Source organism: Hydra viridissima, unplaced genomic scaffold, assembly GCF_058129835.1.
Source record: "Hydra viridissima isolate aposymbiotic clone 2 unplaced genomic scaffold, HvirCarnegie_v1 scaffold_5, whole genome shotgun sequence".
Lineage (NCBI taxonomy): Eukaryota > Metazoa > Cnidaria > Hydrozoa > Anthoathecata > Hydridae > Hydra > Hydra viridissima.
The window spans coordinates 14,122,562-14,146,359 of NW_028324304.1; the positions used below are offsets into that span (position 1 = coordinate 14,122,562).

General features: G+C 27.7%; 2 protein-coding genes and 2 pseudogenes across 9 annotated transcripts; 1 reads left to right on the forward strand and 3 right to left on the reverse strand.

The window, feature by feature from the left end:
• The first annotated feature begins 1,041 nt into the window (after positions 1–1,041).
• On the forward strand, positions 1,042–8,261 carry LOC145188919 (translation machinery-associated protein 16-like). Of its 5 annotated transcripts, none has more exons than XR_016452521.1 (7): positions 1,042–1,182; positions 1,917–2,029; positions 2,160–2,197; positions 2,704–2,788; positions 3,158–3,329; positions 3,533–3,575; positions 7,060–8,261. XR_016452521.1 is itself a non-coding variant. In XM_080065429.2 (7 exons), the coding sequence occupies exons 1-7, from the start codon at positions 1,180–1,182 to the stop codon at positions 7,151–7,153; spliced, it is 534 nt and encodes a 177-aa protein (XP_079921555.2). In that variant the 5' UTR covers positions 1,042–1,179; the 3' UTR covers positions 7,154–7,231. The 5 variants fall into 5 exon arrangements, 2 of the variants coding, with proteins under 2 accessions (XP_079921555.2, XP_089943614.1); XR_016452522.1 differs by lacking the exon at positions 7,060–8,261 and adding an exon at positions 4,796–5,498 and having other exon boundaries at positions 3,533–4,390; XR_016452520.1 differs by lacking the exon at positions 7,060–8,261 and adding an exon at positions 4,796–5,492 and having other exon boundaries at positions 3,172–3,329; positions 3,533–4,390.
• On the reverse strand, positions 7,225–22,269 carry LOC149888831 (uncharacterized). Of its 3 annotated transcripts, none has more exons than XM_090087486.1 (4): positions 22,077–22,269; positions 13,104–13,174; positions 8,868–8,941; positions 7,225–8,239 (listed from the first exon to the last, which is right to left on the reverse strand). In XM_090087486.1, exons 2-4 carry the CDS (start codon positions 13,121–13,123, stop codon positions 8,043–8,045), a joined length of 291 nt encoding a protein of 96 aa, XP_089943612.1. In that variant the 5' UTR covers positions 13,124–13,174; positions 22,077–22,269; the 3' UTR covers positions 7,225–8,042. The 3 variants fall into 3 exon arrangements, with proteins under 3 accessions (XP_089943612.1, XP_089943611.1, XP_089943613.1); XM_090087485.1 differs by lacking the exon at positions 22,077–22,269 and adding an exon at positions 16,516–16,641; XM_090087487.1 differs by lacking the exons at positions 7,225–8,239; positions 8,868–8,941; positions 13,104–13,174; positions 22,077–22,269 and adding exons at positions 15,620–15,742; positions 16,516–16,641.
• Positions 7,310–8,023, reverse strand: LOC145188917 (mitochondrial 2-oxoglutarate/malate carrier protein pseudogene; annotated as a pseudogene).
• Positions 13,453–14,461, reverse strand: LOC149888832 (mitochondrial 2-oxoglutarate/malate carrier protein pseudogene; annotated as a pseudogene). Its single transcript, XR_016452519.1, has one exon. The product of XR_016452519.1 is annotated as a mitochondrial 2-oxoglutarate/malate carrier protein pseudogene (transcript).
• Positions 22,270–23,798: the final 1,529 nt, after the last annotated feature.

The window sequence follows — 23,798 nt, forward strand, 5'->3', positions numbered from 1 at the left end:
TACGAGCTGTGTTGTGATACCTTTCTGAACTATACAGAAACAGTGGGCTTTTATAGTTATTACGAGCTGTGTTGTGATACTTCATTTTCAACTAAAATCAATTGGCTGAAAATAAATGTATTAACTAAATATACTAACAAAAAAAGAAACAATTTTATATCTCAAATACCTACTAATGATTTTCTTTTGTGCTTCATTTAAAAGCCTTCATATATGTTATAATGCAAATCTAAATCCATTATGCCCAAAGAATTTTATGCAAACTTGGTGTCATACAATAAGTTATTAACAACAAAAGTATTTACTGTTACAAATTAATTAAGTAAAAAATTGTTAAATACTACTTCAATACAATACTTAAAAGCATCAGCAATAGTAGGAAATACCTAAAAAGAATTTTCTAAATAACATCATGTCTCTTCCTGGCCACCTCATATTTGTCCAACTGAAAGGGTAAATTCATGCAGAACTCTGTTGTTCTAATCAAAGAATCTAAAGGAGGCAAACTCTATTGAAGTCCAGGAAAAAATTTTCTCTGTAGCTTTACAGTTGATAGATCTAAACTAGATAACATTTGTTAGACATCTACTAGCTGATAAAGCGCTCGTCCCCCCCCCCCCTTCCCCCTCTTTGATCTCTACTTTGAGTAAAACAGAAATAATGTATCAATTTATACGTATTGGTAGGTTTGTATTCCTTGACTACTTGGAAACTATAGAGTGTAAAATCTTCCCTCCTGAAGTAGGTATATTCTATAGTTTCTTAAAACTAGAGTATATATTGTTATTAGTCTTTATACTTAACTTTATATGAAAAAGAACTATTACTAAGCTTACTTAGTAATAATTATACATAGATACATACATAGATACATACATACATACATACATACATACATACATACATACATACATACATACATACATACATACATACATACATACATACATACATACATACATACATACATACATACATACATACATACATACATACATATATTATATGTTGTTGATGTATACATGGATGCAAAATAACATGCAAATATATATAATTTTGCATTTACTTCACTTCTATTTTAGTCAAAGTATAATTGAAAACAAATAGTTATTTACAAAATAAGTTGTTAAGTTTTAAATCCAACTTCACAATTAACGATATACAACATATACAATAAAAATGGTAAGAAATTGTTCATGTTATTTTTTGTTGTTGCACTGTGATGTCACTATTTGATTGTGTTGCTAAATATGTTTTTCATGTGATGACGATAACATTTATTTCAAATTCATTTTATATTATAATCAATTATATTTTGTTTCACATTGATAACTCTTATCATAAAAAATAAGCCTAAAAACGCGACACAGACTAATGTCAGCTATATTGTGTGATATTCTGTGAATAATGTTAGTTATTATTCAGAATAACATAAAGTATTTACGCAGAATAGCATAGCTAAATCTCAAAAACTCAAACATGGTGTAATAAAATCATGGTGTTGCTTCAGTGTTTAATCAACTATCTGTTATAATTGTTGACTTGTTACACCAATAACAACAGTATTTTAGGTTTTGAATCTAATAAATACAGCTAATAAACTAACTAATAATTATAATTTTGATTTTAATAATGCAATCAGCTTGATGTGTAAAAAATGTACATATTGTGTATGATGAATACTAACAAAGTAATAATTATGGTGCAAGAGGAATTGTAATAGAAAATAAAAACAGAAGAAACATTTCAATTTTAACAATAGTTATTTTTTTTGTTATTTATTTTGATGTTATCTATTTTAGTATTAGTTATTTTAATGTTAGTCATTTATCTTTTACAGTTTTTTGTGTGTATTTCTGCATAGTTCTTAAGCTCTATAAAGTATGCACTTTTTTGATGGTGTTGTCCACTTTTAGCCTAAAACTGACAAGATAAAGAAAGGAAGGAAAGCTGGTAAAGAAATTCATCCTAACTCTAGAAAAGCTTCACAGATATCTAAAGCTATTCACAGAGAAGAAAAAAAGCAAAAGTTTGTATTTGAAATAAAAGTTTAAATTGTTAAAGCTAAATAGTGAGATAACTTCAAGTAAACTTGATCTCCAGTAGTTTGTAAAGGGTTAGTAATTTTTACAGGGTTTAACTATATGCTTTTGTTTTAGGCAGAAGGAAAATCTAAATGAAAAACTTAAAGCCTTACGTAAGTGCTATAAAATTAATAAACAAATATTATTTGTTTAACTTATTAAATGTTTTTTTTTTTTTTTTAATATTTTAAAAAACTCAATGATGTTTTAGCCAAATAATATGATTATCAAGACTTTGAAAAAAGTATTGTTTTTTAACAGAACTACAGTGTATTCTTCGTTTAATCACACTTTATAATTATCGTACAAATTTGTTCTTAATTGTGATTACTTTTTTGAATTTCGATTTTTGTATAATGCATGCCTTTTTTCTGTAGGTTGTATTTTAATACCAAAATTTAATGCAATCAAATGTTCTTTAATGTGCTGCATTTTTGTTAACTTTTTTTCAGACTTTAGAGTTATGGTATTAGATTTTCAGTCATTTCATTTCAGTTTAGAGGTGTTAGTTTTATAGTATTAGATAAGAACTATATAAAGAAAATTTGAGTATGTTAAAAAATAACTATAGTTTTGTAACATTTTAAAAGTATTTAAGTTAATTTTTAATTTCATTTAGGTGATAAATTATTCTGGTTTAAATCTCAACTAGATGTGGTCAAAGAGAAATACACACTGGTTGAAGTTTCAGAATTGATTGAAAAGTGAGTAATATCTATAAAAATATGTAAGCTAAAAGATAATTGGTGTAAAATTTCATCATAGATTACGGAAGTAATTTTAATTCAATAACTTCATTGAAAATTAGTTTAAAGATTGCTTGAGGAGAGAAGGATATAATACATTTGATTTGATTTTTAAAAATGGCAAAAAATTTTGTTGTTATTTGCAGAAATAAGGTCACATTGAAGTATTTTTTTTCTTAAAAATATGTATAATTAAATCTCTGTATGCAAAGATAAAATGAATTCATACAGTATTTCCGAAAGCAGGGCAACAAGGGTTATTAATTTTTACTTGACTACTGCTTGTGTTTTGGGTAGGGTTTTTTAAGTGTCTAATATTCGTTTTAGAATGTTTCTATTAGATACATTAACAGATTTGAAGAGAGAATAAATGAAATTGAAAAAATGAATAAACTCAATGAAGAACTTGGTCGACATGGACAAGCTCATTCAGCTGAATATAATGCTTTGAAACTGGTTCATGAAAAGGAAACTAATTCTTTTACTGATGGGTGTTTTGGTAAATGTAACTTGCTATTATAAATCACATTATTTGTATTTTTCATTCTTTTATTTTATTAAGCAACTTTAAATTTGTTTAATACAATTGCTCACTCTTGATTTGATCTATTTTTGTAATTTGCTTTCCATTTTCTTTACTACTTATTTCAAAATGTAAAACGTGATTTGGGAAATATGTTTTTAATACTTTTTGTGATTTAGAAGCACCCGATATTACTAATAGAAGTGTTCTAAAAGTTATCAGGTAAATATTTTTTCTGCCAAATGAATAATCCATAATTTTTTTCCAAGTTAGTATAAGTAACTCTTTTTTGTATTTTTTTGCGGGTATTCCTAACTAATTTTTTGTGGGTATTCCCAATTAACTTTTGATATACAGTCCTTTTACTTTATTTATATATAATTGGTTGTATAGCATACCAAATCTTAGCAAATCTCATACCATATCTTAAGTTTTTAATTGTGCTATCCAATTATATGATGATTGTTAAAGTTACTTCAAAATTATTGCTAATGATAACTAATTTATTGTAACACATTAAATAAGTTATTGTTGGTATGAACAGAGTATTTTGCCAAAACATTAAAGTTGACATGTTGATTTAAGCACAAATATATAACTAATATAATTGTCAAATTTATATGAAAAAAAACTTGAAAAAAATTTTTGTTATTCTAATAAAGATTAAGTTAAGAGGCTTTTAATGCAAATAAATTTCGTTTGGTGCACAATGCCTGCCAACTCGGCTAAAAATCCATATATTTAAGTATAATTGTCTGTTTATTGGATTATGGGATGTCTTGTGGGACCATATTTTAAACATAATATTTTATGAAGCACTGTTGTTTACTTTTTTATATATATATATGTATGTATGTATGTATGTATGTATGTATGTATGTATGTATGTATGTATGTATGTATGTATGTATGTATGTATGTATGTATGTATTTATGTATGTATGTAATTTTATAGATATATTTATAGTAATATTAAATATGCCATCCTTTTGTTCTGTCATCAATTGTGTGAACAAGCGAAGAAAGAACGTTAGACTGTTAAAGATAAACTTTTAGCTTTGAGGACTTTGTATTGCAGTCCACAAGCTTTTAAAATCCATAGAAGAGTTTTTTCATAACCTCTTTGAAGCACAATAATATTTCTTGAAAAATCTTTTGGGAGCCTAGAACCTGGATTTTCCAATAAGGTTATGGCTTTACTAAAAATGAGAGTAGTCACCATGATAAAATTGGAACCGAACTGTAGCCTTGTTTTGATGAAATTTCTTTAAAGCAACATCTTGACAAAAACAGTGACAAGTTCATTGGAATTAAATTTAATAGCAAACAAGTGAACTAAATTTTTGTATTAATGGTCTGTGAGTTATCTACAAAATGGAAATAACCATTTGCTTATTTTTATAGTAACAGTTCTATGTGTTCAACCAATTTAGTTAGGATAGTACAAATATTTAGTTTTCAAACTATTGCTTGAAAATGTTTTGTCTACGGCCTTTTTTACTATAATTATGGACATTTTGTTTGACATACTGAAATCTCGTAAGCCAAAAGCAGATAAACCAACACATTCTGCTTTAACCCTATATAATAAGTTTATACAACAGCTTGAAGATTTGAGAGTTTAGATCAAGGGGTTGCATTTTTGTGGTGCTCACAGTCAAAAAGGTTTATCCAGCCATTGCGGTTTATATATCGTTATTTCTAGTATTATTTGTCTCACAGATGAATTGCTTTATGAGGATTTCTTTTATGTTTGCACAGCTTTTTAACACGAAGTAAAGGAAGTTGGAATAACAGACCAACAGCAATCCAATGCAACTCAAATCAGCTTATCAAAATGTGTTATTACTCCTTTCAATAGTACAATCTAATTCTAACAGTAATTGTCTCCCAGAGTCAGACTTCTCTGTTGCAGCTACAATTGACTCAATTACCAACCTAGAATTTGAGTACCAAATCTCTACAAATGAACTAGTGATTTTCAAACAGCCATCTGCATTCAAAAAAAAAATAGAACCTTGTGTATTACCAAATGTTTCAAGTGATTTAGTTTTCTCACACTCAGTTAAAGAAGTTTTGAAATCATTTGCTGATTATTTGATAAAGAAAGTTCAAATTTGTCAAAAATGTTCTTTCAAGTTTGACATCAAGTGAAAGTAATTTATTTAATACTAATTCTTTTTTACAAAACTTGCTTCACGAAATGGAAACTGGTTTTCTAATTCAAATGAAAGTTTTATTAAATAAAAGAAATATTATACAACATATTATTGAAATAATAAAAAGTGATTTCAATTTTACATATCTCTATAATGAATATGTTGATCATACCTTTCGCTTGAAAGAAAGTCTTATTAGAAACTTTGTTTATATGAGAATATCTTATTTTATATGGTTTTATAATCGAGATATGGCACCACGAAACAAGACATGTAAAAAAGTTGGCTCGTATTATTCATGCTTAATTTTATTTTTAAGTTACTTTTCAAAAAAACATTTCTTAAGAAAAGTCTTTTTTTTTCAGTATCGTCAGCTACTTATTTAGTATCTAAATAGGGAATATATATTTAAACTAATGAGAAACAAATAAAGTGATATGTGATTGAAAAATTTTATGCAAAAGTTGTGTTAGAAATATATCTCTTTATATCATTACAAAAGTATATTAAAGTATGATTAATGCAAAAGTTTAAATATTTCATTAAGTTGCTCTTTATTAAGGTTGTTTGGTCCCGCAAGACATCCCATAATGCTTTGCGCCTAAAATTACACTATTTTATCGGGAATCGACCACTGATCTCTATAATAACTGGATAGCGCATCTCTAATATCAAAATTGACGCCAAAATCGCCATATTGGAAAGCCCCAGAACGCTGAAATCTGATATGTGTATTTAAAGCGATAAGCCGAAAAACAGAACTTGAGGCTTACGGGAATTAAATTTTTGGGGCTTTCCAATATGGCGATTTGGGCGTCAAAAAATCAGAAGTTTTGCTCGGAGTTGCGCTATCCAGTTATCATAGAGATCAGTGGAATCGACAGGCATTGATAGCGACTAAGGGGCTGTTTATATGGACATAGGCTAGCCCGTTTGCCGAGATCTCGGCAAATAACAGTGAGATCTCACTTGCCGGGCTAGCTCTCTTAATCATATAAACGCAAAATAAAATTAAGTTGAAATAGGGACGACGTCGAAATCTCGGTAAACGGGCTAGCCCTGCAAACGAGCTAGCTCGCTTTTCATATAAACAGCCCCTAAAAAGTATTTTTATCATGATTTTCGCACCATGTGAAAAACGTATCGAAATCCGGCTTCTAATTCCGGAGGAATGCAAATCAATCAGTCAGTTCTTCAAACTGTGATCCGAAAAGGCGTGAATTAGATCTACACTCAGCTCTATTATAGAAGCATACTTTTAAGGGCAAGATTCCTTAAAATTTAAACATAGTATACACACTCAAGGTAAAATTATGAAGTTGAAGGGAGGAAAAAAAGAACACTTTTAGTCTCAAAATTCCCCTTACATCTAAAAAAATAAAGGCTTGTTATATCATGAACAAAATTTGGTATTTCTCCTTTATTTCGCTTATTAGTCTTTTTACATAATAAGTTTATTAATTTAACAATATTTAAAAATACTTCTTTGAGCTTTATAGCGTATTTGTGGATTATATTCTATTGACTTTTTTTTTTTTTTTTATCAGAGACTGGAGTGGTGAATTAAAAGATTTACCGAAGATCAAACTGAGATGCTTTAAGAAAACATTGATGGGAACTGACTCCGAAATTAATATTTAGTGCTATTGACAGCAACAACAAGAAATATCTACTTTAAGAAGACAATTTTTAAATTAGAAAAAAAAATGTTATCGATAATTTGAATTTTCTTATCTTACAAAATTCTCGTATACCGATACAAAAGATAAACTTTTTAATTTATTATATTATAATTTACTATGAATAAAGACTTTGCGCAAAATTCTGAAATTGCTCTAAAAATACAAAAACTAAAATTGATTGTGGTCCCATACGCAAGTAACACGGGGTGAAACCTTTCCAAAGGGCAAAAAAGCCTTCTTGATTAACAACTGCAGATAAAATCTGTAAATAGGTTTGCCTGAAAGAATTTGTTTGGGCTCTTGTTTTAATTATATCTGCAGGCAAAGATGCAACAGTTGACAGAAAGCCACTTATCGCACTAGCGGCTACATGACATTTAATATTATCGTTGAAATATCCCTTGTTTAAAAATAATTGCTTTGTTTGGGTATATGTGGTAAGCTGAACTGAATTTACAATAACAGCTCGTATGATAGTAGGTTGGCACCCTCTCCATAGAGTCACTATGCCTTCTTCGTTAATAATGCGATATAAGGCAATAAATACGTTTTTATATTGTCTTTGTTGGTTTCTCGGCAGCCTTCCATCGCTAGTCATTCGAACTAGAGCGACTTCTGCTGGATTACCAACGAAAGCACCACACGTACCAGCAAACACAGCAAAAATCACGTTCTTGAAAAGTTGTAAATCACCGTTTGCTTCTTTATAATACTCTTTCAGGTTTGTAAAAACTCCTAACCTAACAGAAGTATATGAAGCATTCCGAAATAATGTTGCCGATAGTCCATTGTAAAGAGCCAATGGTCCCTCATTTCGCGTTACGTTCATAAACGCATGCACAAAATTTTTATGCTCCTTCTTTTTTCCTGCCATACCACTCACCTGCATCCGAACCTTTATTAAGTCTAATGGATGCATGATTGATGAAGCGCACATACCTGCTGCACCACCAATTATGAAACGGGAAAAAGCAGGTAAAGATTTGCTTTCGGAGTTCATTTTGATGCTGCGGTTCTATCATTGGTTCTTTTGTTAACTGATCAGCTAGAAAAGTAGAAAATAAAAACTTCAGAAAGATGATAAAAATTGTTAGATTTTTTTCTCTTGATTTATTTAATACTTTCGTTGTTACTTCTAGGAAAAAAGTTACTTTTTAGTTTTCTTTCTAGAAATCCTAAAAATTTATAATTTACAAATATTTGTAAGACGTTTCAGCAAGTAATATTTGTTTTCTTGTATTGCAATATTCAGCTGACTGAAAACATACTTCTGAGATATTTTAAAAATTAAAAGTTTCCAAATAATGAATTAAAAAATCATCTTAAATAATACAAAAGTTTATTGTAATTGAAAATGAGTAAATTAGAAAATTAATAAATCATCTTAATAAACTATATATTAATAATAAATTTAAAAATATATCTAAAAATATCAATAATAAATTAAAAATATCAATAATAAATTAAAAAATCATCTTAAATAATACAAAAGTTTATTGTAATTGAAAATGAGTAACTTAGAAAATTAAGTCAAAAATTCCTTCAAAATACTGAAATAAAGAATATATACAAATGAAAATATTTATATAATTAGCTATATTTTTTCAATAATCTTTTGGTTCCTTTTCCATGTTTATCATGACAAATTATTATTTATGGTTAAAAGAGGCTACCTTGTTTCTTCTTTACTTGCCACAATAAAAACACTTGAATTTCTGTAACAGGTTGGTAAATTAGTAAAGTCATCCTGCAAAAAAAAATCTTGCTTTTATTTCAGAATCAAACAAACTCATGTTAAAATAAAAAAATGTGGAAAAAAAGAAATATTTTTACAAATTTACAGTAGTAATGATGGAAACATTTAAATATTAGTATTTCTTAATGCACACTCTTTTAATAAAATAATTTTATTTTACAAAATAAACTAACAACTATATATATATAGTAACAATTTACATCAGATGTAAATTTTTAAATTGAAATAGTGATTGAAAGCTTTTGTTTTGAAATAAAACAAAATCGCACTTTTAATACAAACTCTTTCTGTTTGCTGTTAAACAACTACAGGAGCATTTAAAGAGAAATCTAACATGAAAATCATCTGTTATTTAAATACAAATTTTGTAGATTTTTGTGGGTGGCACTGTTAGATAGTGTGAACTAATACAAACTTACATATGCATGTCTTCAGCAGTTTTAAATTTTGTTAATGTTATTTGCAGCAGATATACACGTATGTATGTATGTATGTATGTATGTATGTATGTATGTATGTATGTATGTATGTATGTATGTATGTATGTATGTATGTATGTATGTATGTATGTATGTATGTATGTATGTATACACCATAAATTTTTTATTAAAGAAAATTTGATAATGATATTTAGTAATTTATTATATATAAAAATACTAGAGGAAATTTCTTGTTAACACTTTTTTCATAAAAGCTGCTCAATCACCTACCATCTTGTTTACCGCAGGAATGTCTTTTGCTACCATATTAAGAACCGACAAAAAATATATATACAAACCGCCTGGAAGGTATAGCTGAGCAATTATGATTATGAGATTCCCGATCTTCTGCCTTATTAAGGGAAATAAATGGTGTATACCGGCATTTTTAACTCATTAAAAAAATTGAAAGATGATTTTTAAAATGAATAATTTTTAAAAAATTGTGCCCTTTTAGTTAAATTGTAGAAGTTAAATTTTAACGAACTTTTTATACGAATATAAAAATAAAACTTGTCTTGAGACCTTTTTGGTTACAACAATAAAAAGGTTACCAAAATTAGTAGTAAGAAATCTGGATAGCGGAGAGTTTTATAAAAACACAATCGGTGCCGTGTTTTTAGTTTAATTTTAGAAAAGGAAATATTTAATCACTAAAATCAAAACTTTATTACGCATGAATCCTTACAAGAACAGCTGCCAGTTAGTAAAAGTCATTGATAATCTCATTTCCAACATCATTTTTAACTGTCGCACAGAGAAGCTTTTCGTTTTTAGACTTAAAATGTTAAAAAGAACTACTTTTTGGTCTGAATTCAACAAAAATCCATCGATATTTTTTATGAATAATTTTAAAGTGATGTGTAAAAAAAAAAAAAAATGTTTTTTTCACACTTAAAAATTCAAATTATTATTGTAAGTAACCTCATTTACCTCCACTTTACAAATCTTTATTAATATTTATGCTGAAGTACTTAGATATAAAAGATTTTGCTTTTCTTTTATTAAGATTTAAAAGATATGTTTTTTCTAATTTTTCTTTTGAATATGAAAATTTTAATGCACAACTTGAAACATAAGTACTAACCAAAAACAATTCCACTTTGTTCCACGTTTTAATTTTAGTGTAAGAAAACCATTAAACTATTGTCAAATATACCCTACAATATTTGCTGAAACTTCCTTAAAGGAGATATGTTAAATAGATTTATGGATAGTTTTGTCAAATGTAACACCAACTTATTTCGTTTTACAAATAATTTTAGGACGTTTGCGTAAAAATTTACAACTTAATATTACAATTTCTTTTGAAAATTTAAGAATCTTTATGCGTCTTATCAGAATAATATTTGGTGATAAAACAATTTTTTAATTTAAAAAAGGAAATAAAAGTGTTGGATAATTTTTTTTTTGTTTTTAATTCGCGACTTTTAAGTAAATAACGAAGCACTGGTTGAAATCCTTATCAAACTAAATTTAATTAAAACTTCTGAAATAATTCATAATAATAAGTTAGTTAAATTATAAAGAAACATATGGAGGGCTGAAAAGCTTCGAGACACAAGAGTTACAACAATATACCTATATCATGAAGAAACTTTTGGTGTTATTTAAAAAAAAAAAAAAAAGAAATTTTTCAAACAAAACAAAGGAAAAGCAAACAAAACAAAGGAAAAGCAAACAGAGGTGAGCGTTAGATCAGGGTTTAGTTGAAGGTTTTTTTTGTTGTTTTTATTTAATATAAAACCAACTTTGTAAATAGAAGTGATAAAAGTAAATTCCAAGATTTTGATAAAATTACTGAAGCCTATAAATATAATATAAAAAAAAACTCAACAAGAAATACTTGAAAAAAAAAATACTTTAAAAGTATTCCTGGATTTGTAACTATTTGACTTTAATAACAGTAATGAAATCTCTTTTATTCGATGGAAAAATATACTGACTACAAAGTAATGTTGTGTAAAAAATACTGACTACAAAGTAATGTTGAGTAAAGCTATTGGCAAGCTACGTCACACTCTTACATAGCCAAGTCCCAAGCAAATTATTTAAAAGAAGTTGAAGAAATATTTAAAACAGAATCTTGTACAGCGTTGCTTAATTCTCCAAAAAAAACGTCGTTCAATGTGAAGTTCAATGCTACCAATTGAGCAAAACCGGATGCACCTTGCATCCGGTAGCACTTTATTATTTAAATAAAATGTGTCGTTGGAAAAAAAAAATCTTTCTGCTTTATTTTAGATGACAATGACCATAACACATGTTTTGTGTATGCAGTTTAAACTCAGATTGTTAATTATCTAAAAAAATCTCCGATAATAATCAAGATAAATTATTTTTCAGATGGTTGTGCTACACAATGTAAAAATCACAATAACTTTATAAATCTTGATTATTATAGAATTGGTTTCAATGTTGATGCAGAGTAGAAATTTTTCGCCCGAAATCATAGGTTAGTATGCGACAGAAAAGGTAAGGTTGTAAAAAGATTAGCAGCAAATTCTTATTTTTAAAGATTTTTAAGTGATCATTGCAGTTTTTTTTTTACGGCAAGAGGGGGTTGCGACTGCAATTTGGTAAACTTTAATAAACAAAATCTCCGGAACTACTTGGAATTAGATGTTCAAATTTCCAATTTTGGAAGATTCTTTTTTGTTTGAACTTTGGAAGATTTTGTTAACCACCAAACAGAGTTCTTCTTTACAAAAAATTTATAATAACGACATGAATCTCTTTTTACCAAGTCACGCCAAACTAGATTTCCAGCACGATTATAAATCATAAAAATTAAAATTATATGTGGTACCAGATCAAATTTTTCAAATCTTCATTTCACATATTACACAGTCAGTTCAACTTTTGCTGCAGCAACCTCAAGATCTGCAGTCGAGTAATGGATATACTCAGACAGATAATAGACAAATTTTTGATCATTTGATCACAAACACAGCTAAACAGTGACAAATTAAGAATTTGTGATCAAATGATCACCAACACTGTTATACAGTGTTTCTGATCATTTAATCAAAATCTTTATTTGTAGTTCTCAGTCAAAGACGGGAAATAGAACTAATTTAACAGAGAAATGTTTATGGCTAAACAGAATTGCATCAGTAACTTATTGAGAATGCATTGGGATTGCATCAGTGCATCAGTAACTTTTTGAGAAAAGTTACTGATGCATTTCTTTTGAGTCATAAACATTTCTCTATTTGAACTTTGCTCTCTTAGTTTTTTTTTGAAGAAAGTAACACTGGCTTCTCATGGAGACATAGAAAGAGCATCTCAGCCTAAAGCATCTTTACTGATTCCTAAACTCTTCTATAGGAGCAACGCACATACTTTAACTTATATGATAAAACGAACTTCGTAAAAATTCAAACCTTTGAATGAGTGAGTGAAAGAGTCACTGCAATCGTTAAACAGGTTGCACATAATTTTTTTAGAAATGTGATAGTATTACATCTTCAAATAAAATTGGTACTTTTTTTGCAGATACGAGATATAATATCTAGAATGACGAGTTACGATACTTTTAAACAAATGATTATTAAAAAGGAAATATAAAATTAAAAATATACCTGGTTTTTTATCAATGCAATATTTAGACGTTTTTTCACTTTTATGAATACGTCAATAAAGGTAGTTGATAATTGATAAAATGTATATACCTTATCCAGTACTTTCCCATCTTGGGGCGTCTCGTCTTAGGTGAATGTCTCCTACGAGACAATTGAGCACTCTTAAAAGAAAAAATTGATTTCGTATATCATATAATAATAAGAACTACATTAATACTAATAATATACTTTAAAATATATTTTAAAGTATATTGTGTATATATATATATATATATATATATATATATATATATATATATATAACACGTCACTATAAATATATATATATATATATATATATATATATATATAACACGTCGCTATAAATATATATATATATATATATATATATATATATATATATATCAATAAAGAAAAAAGAAAAAAGAACAATTAAAACTTTTTTACTTGTTTATTACTTTTATTCTTTTTTACCAAATTATTACAAACTATTACAAATAATTACACTTGAATATTTTAAACAGAACAATTACATCTTGGTTCAATTTAATGAAAACGTTGTGCAAGTCGTTGAAATTGCTCCAAAAATACAAAAACTAAAACGGATTGTGGTCCAAGTCTAAGGTAACAAGGGGTAAAACCTTTCCAAAGTGCAAAGAAACCTTCCTTTTTGACTACATTAACTAATGTCTCCCTATAAGATAGCTTTAAAGTATCAGTTTGAGTTCTTGTCTTAATTACATCTGCAGGCAAAGATGATATAGTGGAAAGTAAGCCACTAATCGCACTAGAAGCTATATGACATTTTATGTCATCATTAAAATATTCTTTATTAATAAACAGCTGCTTCATTTGGGTGTAAGTGGTAAGTTGAACAGCATTTAGACTTATAGCTCTTATGACTGTTGGTTGACATCCTCTCCATAGATTCACAACGCCTTCTTCAGTAATAATACGGTATAAAGCATTGAAAACGTTTTTATACCCTCTTTGCTCGCTCTTTGGAAGTCTTCCATCACTTGTCATTCTAACTAAAGTGACTTCAGCTGGAGTTCCAATATACGCACCACACGCACCAGAAATTACAGCGATAATTACATTTTTATAAATAGCCAATTCGCCGTTTTTTTCTTTGTAATACTCTTTAAGATTTGTGAAAACTCCTAACCTTACAGCGGTATAAGAAGCTTGACGAAATAGTGTTGCTGATAGTCCGTCATATAGAGCCAAGAGACCCTCATTGCGCGTTACATTTATAAAGGCATGCAAAACGCTTTTGTGCTCCTTCTTTACTCCTGCAATACCACTCATCTGCATCCGAACTTTGATCAAATCAAATGGATGCATGATTGATGAAGCGCACATGCCTGCTGTACCACCGATAACAAAACGAGAAAAAGCCGATAAAGGTTTTGTCTCACTCATTTCTTAAAATATACTTATCAAGCTAAAGAAAGTAAAACTTTTAATAAAAAATAATCTGTAATCTTTAAAATAAAAATGTATATGGAAAACAAGAACCAAAACAAACACAGTCGAAACAAAGACAAAATTGAAACAAAACAGACGCAAAATAAAAGGCAAAGGAAACGTTTCTCAAAGTCTTATTTTATTTTTTAATTTTTCATCTTTCACAAAAAAATATTCCGAAAATTTCATTTTAATTTGTCAATTCATTTATTGCTTTATCTTATGTTAGAACTTTTTTTCTTCAGCAAAATTTTTCAAAATCATTGACTCGGAAGGCTGGAAGGAACTGTTATTCATGCGAAAATTGTGTGTGAAGTAAGCTCTTTCTTCCTGTTCAAGAAATTTCAGATGATCCATGCATTGCACGTCTGAAAACTGTAATAACATCACAAATGATTGAGCAAACACATATAATTGTTTGTGAAGATCCAAATGTGATAACCGGTGAGTTGTTAACACTGTAGGCATTTTAGACAAATGAGTACGTCTGTTTTTCACATGAAGAATTACATAGGAAAATGTTATTTTGAAAAGTTTCTCCGCTTCCATCGAAAGTTTTAACAAAAACCGAATCAAAATCGAGCTTATCAGCATCATTTGCATCTTTTTAAAATCAAAATAGAATGTATGCATTTTTTTATAACTAAGGGTGAGTTGAGTATATCCTCATGAGTCTAAAATCAAAATAGAATGTATGCATTTTTTTATAACTAAGGGTGAGTTGAGTATATCCTCATGAGTCTAAAATCAAAATAGAATGTATGCATTTTTTTATAACTAAGGGTGAGTTGAGTATATCCTCATGAGTCTAAAACAGAGAGGGAACATATACTGCGGTATGAAGCTTGAAGTTTAGCTTTTAGTATTCAAAAGTAATTTTGCTGATTAAAAATCTTGAAAAAGGCAAAACAGTTAACGCAAAGTCTTATATGTCATTTCGAAGCTAAATGCAATAAAAAACGGAATGGCTGACAAAGATTTCTTTTCTTTTGAAAACTGAGCCATTCTTTCGCAAAGGTTCGCTAAAATACTATGAAAATCTCAAAATTCAAAGAAAGTGCAGTTTACTGAAATGATCTCAGCAGCTACTGTCTTTTCAAAAATCTCAAATGAATGGAAGCCGTTAGTGGAGGGTGTTATTCATCAAATGAAGAATTATTGACATACAACTTCCGAAAAGGTATGCGATAAAATGCTGTATACCAGGAATTCGCACAAAGAATAGAATAATTGGAGGAGCGGTGAAAGTTTATTTTTAGCTAAACATAATGAATAAATATAACGAATAAATATAATGAATAAATATAATGAATAAATATAACGAATAAGCATAATGAATAAATATAACGAATAAATATAATGAATAAATATAATGAATAAATATAACGAATAAATATAATGAATAAATATAATGAATAAATATAACGAATAAATATAATGAATAAATATAATGAATAAATATAATGAATACATATAACGAATAAATATAATGAATAAATATAATGAATAAATATAGATGAATAAATATAATGAAAAAATACAATGAATAAATATAATGAATAAATATAGTGAATAATAAAAATGGTTTCAATTTAAAATTCTCATTTTTCTTCATTTCATGCCATCAACCTTTTGTTGTTATTCTAAAAATTTAGATTCAAGAGATTTACCTTTACACTTTGGTTAAATTACGGGTTTAAATGTCTATGGTTGGCATGGTTATAAGTTTAAAAAATTAAACAAGCTCTTTTCTTTTTTAACATCTATGTATATCTTTAACATCTATCTACACATCAATTTATTAAATTTCTTTTTGTAATGACGACATGCATAGCACCTTGTGATGAACTGGTGAATTTGTGAAGAACTTTGCATTGCAATTTAATCCTCCGCGAAAGCGACATCTTTGATACAGCAAAACTTTATTTTTGAAACTGATAGAAAAATATATGAAATGTTAACTTAACGGCTACCGAGATTTAACGACATTGATTTGGGATAGATGCTAAGCATTTATCCGATATCAACTTACAGATCTCCTGTACACTATTTCTTCACAACCATTCACAACACAATTCTTATAAAATATCCCAAACTTCACCAAATGATTAAATGACATTTTGGACGATGTCATCCAAATTAAACGAACACAATGCAATAAAAGGTTAAATTAAGCCAATTCAATGATATATATTAACTTCACTTGCGCTTCCGCTGTGAAGCAAATTTTTTGCCAACTAAGTTTGTTTCGCCAGCTAGAAATGATGCAATCATAAAAACAAAGCTGAACAAAAATGAATTATTGTCAGTTTAAATAAATCGGCCACCGGCTTTAAAAACTTTAAAATCTTGCTGCACTTTTCCTTACGGAATTTTTTTTTGAAGTCTAGTTGATATTTATCATTGAGCTAATTAACTTCCTCTTTAATTGTACAATGTTCGTTTTATTTTGAAGATACGCATATTTTTTACCCTATATATAAGGGGTAAAAAAATTTAGTTGAACATTAAAGAAGTTTGTTGCTAAAACTAAATTACCCTTTAATACGACAAATTTAGAGGGAAACGTCATCTTGACAAATTAAGTGAGAAACCGCTGACCAAAGTGAAATCATTTAACAAATTTTCTTCAATTAATTACGGAATGTTCTGATGCTTTTGTGCTAAAAAGAAAAAATCTTGCTTAATTTTTCATTTGACGGCCATCACTTCCAGTGGCATTATTTTCGGAGATCAATTTCGATTGTATTGAAAAATTTTGTCTATTACAAGCATAAAATTTTTAAAAATAATTTTCTCAATTATTTATGAAAATTAAAAAGAGGAAAAAAAAAGACTTAAGACTTTCTAAAAAATATGTTAGAAAAATAATCAATATTTTTCCTAAAATTTTTAAAATTAACTTTTCGTAATTTTCTTTTTATACAGTTTTTCATTTTTTGTTTTATTTAAAACAAAAAACAAAAAAAAAAAACAAAACAGTTATTGTAACTTTATCTAGTTAAGATTTATAATAGAATTACTATTTGACTAGAGTTGCATTTAAGACCCCGTCAAAAAATTTGAGTTGATGATGTTTTTTATAGCAAATCTGATCAAAAATTACTTTCCTCTTTTGTCTGAGAGTAAGCAGAGCACTGATAATAATTTGAGAGATTTTCATAAAAAAAAAGATGTCTTCTAGTTCAGCATTTTCAGCTTCAGTTCAACACTTTTTACTTGTTCTCCCAGGGTTCGATCCTTGAGGGAATAGTTGATTCTCCAATTAATGAATTAGCTAAAACTGCTCCTAACTGAAGTTCACTTTCTGTAAGCACTCTATTTAAAAGCATTCTTTTCATTTGCGTTAAAAAAACGAAGAAAAGTTCTTCATATTTAGTAATATGAAAATGCTTTTCTATTTGGCCATGTACCAGAGCCAAACATTAGTAAAAGATAAATATTCTCATTACTTTTTAAAATTACTTGATAATTTTGATAAGTTGCTTTTAAAGTCATTTCTTTTATTTTCTAAAGACTCATGGTTGGTGTTTCGCGGTATGGTTGGTGTTTCGCGGTTATACAAAAAGTTTTGACAACTTTCTTAATTATTCCCATACTCTCAAAATCCTCAGCAAACTGATAGTGAGATATTTCGATAGCCATTTTTAAATCGATTAGCTTTAAAATTTTAACCCCTTCATTAGTGTTATTCACTTTTAAGTTTTTTTGACGAACTTCATTTTCGAAAGTTCTTTTTCATAGCGTCACGAAAAAAACGTAATAAATTTAATAAGACGTATTGGAAACGCAAAAAAAATTTTATAAATTTTTGAAACACATAACAACTAATAAGTACAAAACTTTTAAATAAAGATAACAATAATAAAAATACTGGTGATAAAAATATTGATAATAAATATAAAAATCATAATAATAATAAAGATAATAATAATAATAATAATAATAAAGATAATAATAATAATAATAATAATAATAATAATAATAATAATAATAATAATAATAATAATAATAATAATAATAATAATAATAATAATAATAATAATAATAATAATAATAATAATAATAAAATAATAATAATAATAATAATAATAATAATAATAATAATAATAACAATAATAATAATAATAATAATAATAATAATAGTAATAATAATTAAAACAGTGGCAGTAAAAATAATAAAAATTGATAATAATAATAAAAATAATAGTATGAAAAATCATAATAAAAATATCTGGTTTTTAACTTATTCCGTACTCAAAATTTTTCGTGTGTTTGTGTGTGTGTGTGTGTGTGTGTGTGTGTGTGTGTGTGTGTGTGTGTGTACAGAAGAAAAGCACAGCTGCCCATTTTGTACTGGTGCTTACCTACTACTTCTGACAACATACAAGCAAAAAACACCGTTATTATTATCGAAGTAATTTAAAATGTTCAAAATCAAAGGTTTACTGAACTCTTCAAACACATTATTCCATTTTTCTTAAAAGTAAAAAAATTGGACAACTATCGTTCTATGTAGTCTTCATAGATTTAAACAAAATTTAAACCAAAATAAGAGTTTTTAATCAGAGATCCTGCTGGGGTTTATGATTAGTTATTTGCACGGTAATTATTATTACAAAAATAAAGTTTACCATAACCGCGTTAATTACAGCGGTAAATATTCGCGTTACCGCGCCAATTTGATAACAATTGCAACGTGAATTACACTTCACTCAACAATTTTGATTTAATGATTAGAATTTTAAAAAAATGTCATCTACAGCTAATGATCGACTGAGTACGATTTTTGCACAAGCTAAAATATAATTTCGTATATGCTACCAACAAATTAAATTATAACACTTTTTTGCATTAATGCATAAGCATTTAACTTTGTAAGTCCTTAAACTGTGCAACTCTTTCCCTCAAAGTTTATAAGTTTATCAATTCTTGACCTTATACAAATGTAAAGTTTGTACATAAGTTATTTTGATATAAAATATAAAAAGTGGGTTGTTTGTTTTACATTTATGATACTTTAGTATCATTTTATTTTTTCCTAACTTTACTACTTTTCAATTTAAATTTTTTAATCTTAAATAGAATTTTTAAATGCAAGGTAAATTTAGTTTCGATTATTAAAAACAAAATGATTAATTACATGCTTACTTCAAATAGTTGTATTTCTCTTGTTCTCGTATAACTATTTCTTTTAAGAAATAAAAGCGCAAAAAAGACTGGGTAAGCATTTATGGTTGCGTAATTAAGCTAACGACATAAATACCTATAACGAAATTTACGGATTGCGTTATTGAAGCTTGAGCCATTGAGTTCAGTTGACAATTCTGTAAAAGAACAAGAAGACAAATACAAGTGTTTGCTCTCGTCTTGTTCGAAATTATCGGTATAGCACGTCTAAAGCCAACTAAAATTTTTACTTTTTTTTTGAAGATAATGGATTACCTTTAAAACAGAAGGCTGTTTGCTGCATAATTCTCAAAAACAGCTGCATTATCGGACTATTGATTTTTTACTAATTGACGTTTAAAAAATTATTTTTTGGCTGTTAGCTTACATAACAGCTGCTTGCATGCCAGTAAAAGTTGTTGACTTGCCGAAAAAACTAACAGCTTCATACTTATATCTCCGCTTTTCATGTAATATCTTACATCTTAACGTGGCAATGCAGCCTTTTATAATTAACATAAGATTAATCTCTAATAATGTTTATTTCTCATTTTTACTAAAAAGTAACTTTAAAAATTTGTTTTTTAAAAAAGACAACAGTGTCTAAAAAATGTTTACACATTTAAGACCAATAGCAACCTAGCGCTAGTCTTCTTGATGCGTACATGAGCAGTTGATTTTCAGTTTAAAAGGCTCCTTCTTGTGTTGTCAATAAAATCAGACAACTTAAAGATTTATTTTACAAATCGACTATAAAAATGAAGAAGATGCTGAATAAACTTCTCTTGTTTAACCAAGACCTTTTTGTAACACAAAATACCGATTCATTATACTGATTAAGATCGAAATCTTCACGATCTATTTTTCTATTAATTGATTCCACTTGAAACACTTTACAAACCATATCGATGAATTACGAGAGCATGTCACTGTCACTAAGTCTTCTTGTTCATATTTCGAATCGCCGTTATAATCAGGAACACTTTCAACCGATTATCTAATTGAAAGTTAAGGCTTTTGATTAAAAAATAGTGCAATATGCATTATTCTGTAAAAGTAATGTAGTTATGTAATGATTATGTGATGGCTATGTCGTAACTACTTAAAATTCAAAAATCCTTGACTAATATTATATTCCAAATTAACGTATATTACATAATGTATGTAAAATACGTTAATTTTGAATTAGATAAAACTCACACGTTGGTTAAATAGATATATAGATGTAATGTTTTATCAATTATCTTTGGTATTTGATTAAAAACACCTGGTAGTTAACGTTACAGCTTTTATTAAAGTGTTAATTGCGGTATTAACAGTAACTACAACACCAATCAAAATAATGACACGTATAAAATATTTTTTGAAGGTTTCGGTTGTTGGTGGTTCATCAAATAAAAAGGAAATTATATTTTGAGACCGACAATTTTGTTAAAACAAAGAGCTAAATCCATAATACTGAAAGTAAAAATAAATCGATGCACCACAAATGGCGTTTTCACTTTAACATCCTGTTAAATTATTAATTAAAAAAGTCATATCCAGTGCATTATAAATAAGAGTATAAAAACAATTTTAAAAAGCATCATTTTTTTTTCGGAGTGAAATTAATTAAGCAGACAAACAGGCAAGCATTAATCGAAAAAAAAAACTGATTATGAGGTTTTTAAGAAAACAAAACCAAATATATTAAGCTTTTTTGGTAAAAAGCTGAGCTCACGAAACAAGAAACTTTTTTCCCTGTTTATGAAATAAGGAAAATGTTTGCTGGTTCGTGAAAAATTCCTATTACGCGAAATTAGCACTTGCCTAATTCTCAAATACGCGAAATTTGAGTAATTAAATATTTAACAATATTCGATTATTGGTTTTCTTTGGAAAATTTATGGTTTTGGAATAATTTCACTTCAAAAATCTTGTTGCAGATAGAAGCTGTAATCAAAATGGGAAGAAGCAATCGGACAAAATAGATTAATAACTATAAATATCTTAAAATCTGAATAAACTAAGTTCTTGTGGCCAAAAAGGAGGGAAAAAAAACATGAAAAACCTTCATGTTAATAATATCCACAATAATTTTGTAAATAAATCCAAAAGTGTACTAAAAAAATGAGGAAATTCATGCGAAAAGTATTTTTAGGTCCTTTCAATGTTTTTATTCCAAAGTTTACACGGTGCAATTTATTATGAGAAAAGTTAAATAAAATAGATATTTTTACACGCCAATATACCTCTCCCCCTTCCTCCCTCCCCCTTCCTCCCTCCCCCTTAATTTCAAAGAACTATAAAACTTACCAAAAAACTATTGTTTTTTTTAATCAAAAATTTATCTATTGCATGAACGCATAATGACAAAAGGAAAAAGTACTCGGAGTTTAACGTTACAAATCATTTGACAGTAAGTGAATATAATATACAGCTTACCACGAGGCGTTCAAGAATGATCCGTATACCGGCGACATTGGTTAAATCGCTAAAATCCCTTTGACATCCTATAATTCCACAACAATTTTAAACAAAATTAAGTATAGCATAGCTGAAGGTGATATAGTATATTTTTTGAAGCCTGAAGACAAAAGGAGTTAAATTGAACAGGAAATCCACGAGCAAACAGTACCTTTTGAAAATGGTACCTAAGATGTAAAAGTGGCTGCATTAAGTAAAAGATCAAAGTGTTTTAAAAACAAATTTTAGGTAATAAAAAAAGTGCTGACATCAACTTCAAAAACAGTAATGATGGAATAACAGTCATTACTTGTTCTAAAACTCAACTCAATATATTTTAAATAAAACAAATGAAAAAAAAAACTAGGTAAGTTTACCGAACGTGCGTGAAATATTTAACCAATTTAGTTTGTTTTATAATAACAGCTTGTATTAAAATGAACACCGTAGTAATAAGAAAATTTAGAAAAAGCAATAACTTTAGCTAAGTTAACATAACCCCACTATACCCAAAACAAAGTAAAAATTACAACGAACCTAACTAAATAATGCCATTTACGAAATGAATTCCTTCGCTTTTACGATTGGATTAATAAAGCATAAGAAAAAATTTCATTCAATACACAATAGAGGTGGCATTTTGCTTGGGTCATTAGATTTAAGTTACATCACAATGAAATAATCTTTTGTTTTAGTTCCTATTGCTTTTAGGCTTTTCTATTCTTAGTTTTGGGTTTTATAAAAGTTTTATAAAAATGAAACCTTTATTAAATAACTATATTGGTGATGCAATCCAGATTTTCGTTTTCGTATCTATATATATGCTTATATATACACATATATACATTTATACGTATATATATATATATATATATATATATATATATATATATATATATATATATATATATATATATATATATATATATATATATATGTGTGTGTGTGTGTGTGTGTGTGTGTGTGTATAGATAGATAGATAGATAGATAGATAGATAGATAGATAGATAGAAATAGAGAGAGAGAGATTGCAGAATAAAAATGTTTTTTTATCAAATCTTAGCAATAAAATCCTCGATATTCAATTATTGCTCGACACTTGAGTTAAACAATAGCTGTTACGTGTCTGAGTTGACATCTGTAAACTTCTTTCCAATTCAATTCCGCAATTACTAATGTTGAGCCTTTGTGAAAATTTTTCTTCCGTAAAATTATAAAAGACGATCAAATGAACACGGTACATTCTTTGGCAGTTTTTAAAATGATCTTCTTGTCCTGACGTAAAAGAGCTTAAATGCAAATTTATTCACCTGATCTAATTTTTAATGGTCTCTTAAATTATGGTGTGTAGTAAAATCAATGACGTCATATTTTGGCTAGCTAATTTTTTTAAGCACTTGCTGTCATATACTTAGATTAGGAATACAAAAAATTGCTGTTAATATCAAAACATCTTAATTAAGTAATTGAAATAAATTGTTTAAATTTCAAAAGTTATAATTTCAAATTAAAAACTTTAAGCTGTGTTTTTAATATGTCGAGATAAGAGTTATTAATTTTATCATTACGTTGTTAAAGCGCTTTTTAGAGAACTTAATGACAGGTCTGGAAATACCACTCGATTATATATTCACTGTTCCTAAATTAGTCCTTGATACTAACACTTTTTACGTCCAGCATGAAATTCTGTGATGATAAATC

What these genes read in the sequence shown, in the direction of transcription:
- LOC149888831 (XM_090087485.1), bottom strand. Translation starts at nt 16,617, where the DNA reads ATGACATCGTCCAAAATGTCATTTAATCATTTGGTGAAGTTTGGGATA. An exon ending in ATGGGAAAGTACTGGATAAG is followed by an intron (nt 8,942 to 13,103) that starts GTATATACATTT and finishes TTTTTTTTGCAG; the next exon opens with GATGACTTTACTAATTTACC. An exon ending in GCAAGTAAAGAAGAAACAAG is followed by an intron (nt 8,240 to 8,867) that starts GTAGCCTCTTTT and finishes CTACTTTTCTAG; the next exon opens with CTGATCAGTTAACAAAAGAA.
- LOC145188919 (XM_080065429.2), top strand. An exon ending in TGAAAAACTTAAAGCCTTAC is followed by an intron (nt 2,198 to 2,703) that starts GTAAGTGCTATA and finishes AATTTCATTTAG; the next exon opens with GTGATAAATTATTCTGGTTT. An exon ending in GTTTCAGAATTGATTGAAAA is followed by an intron (nt 2,789 to 3,171) that starts GTGAGTAATATC and finishes TGTTTCTATTAG; the next exon opens with ATACATTAACAGATTTGAAG.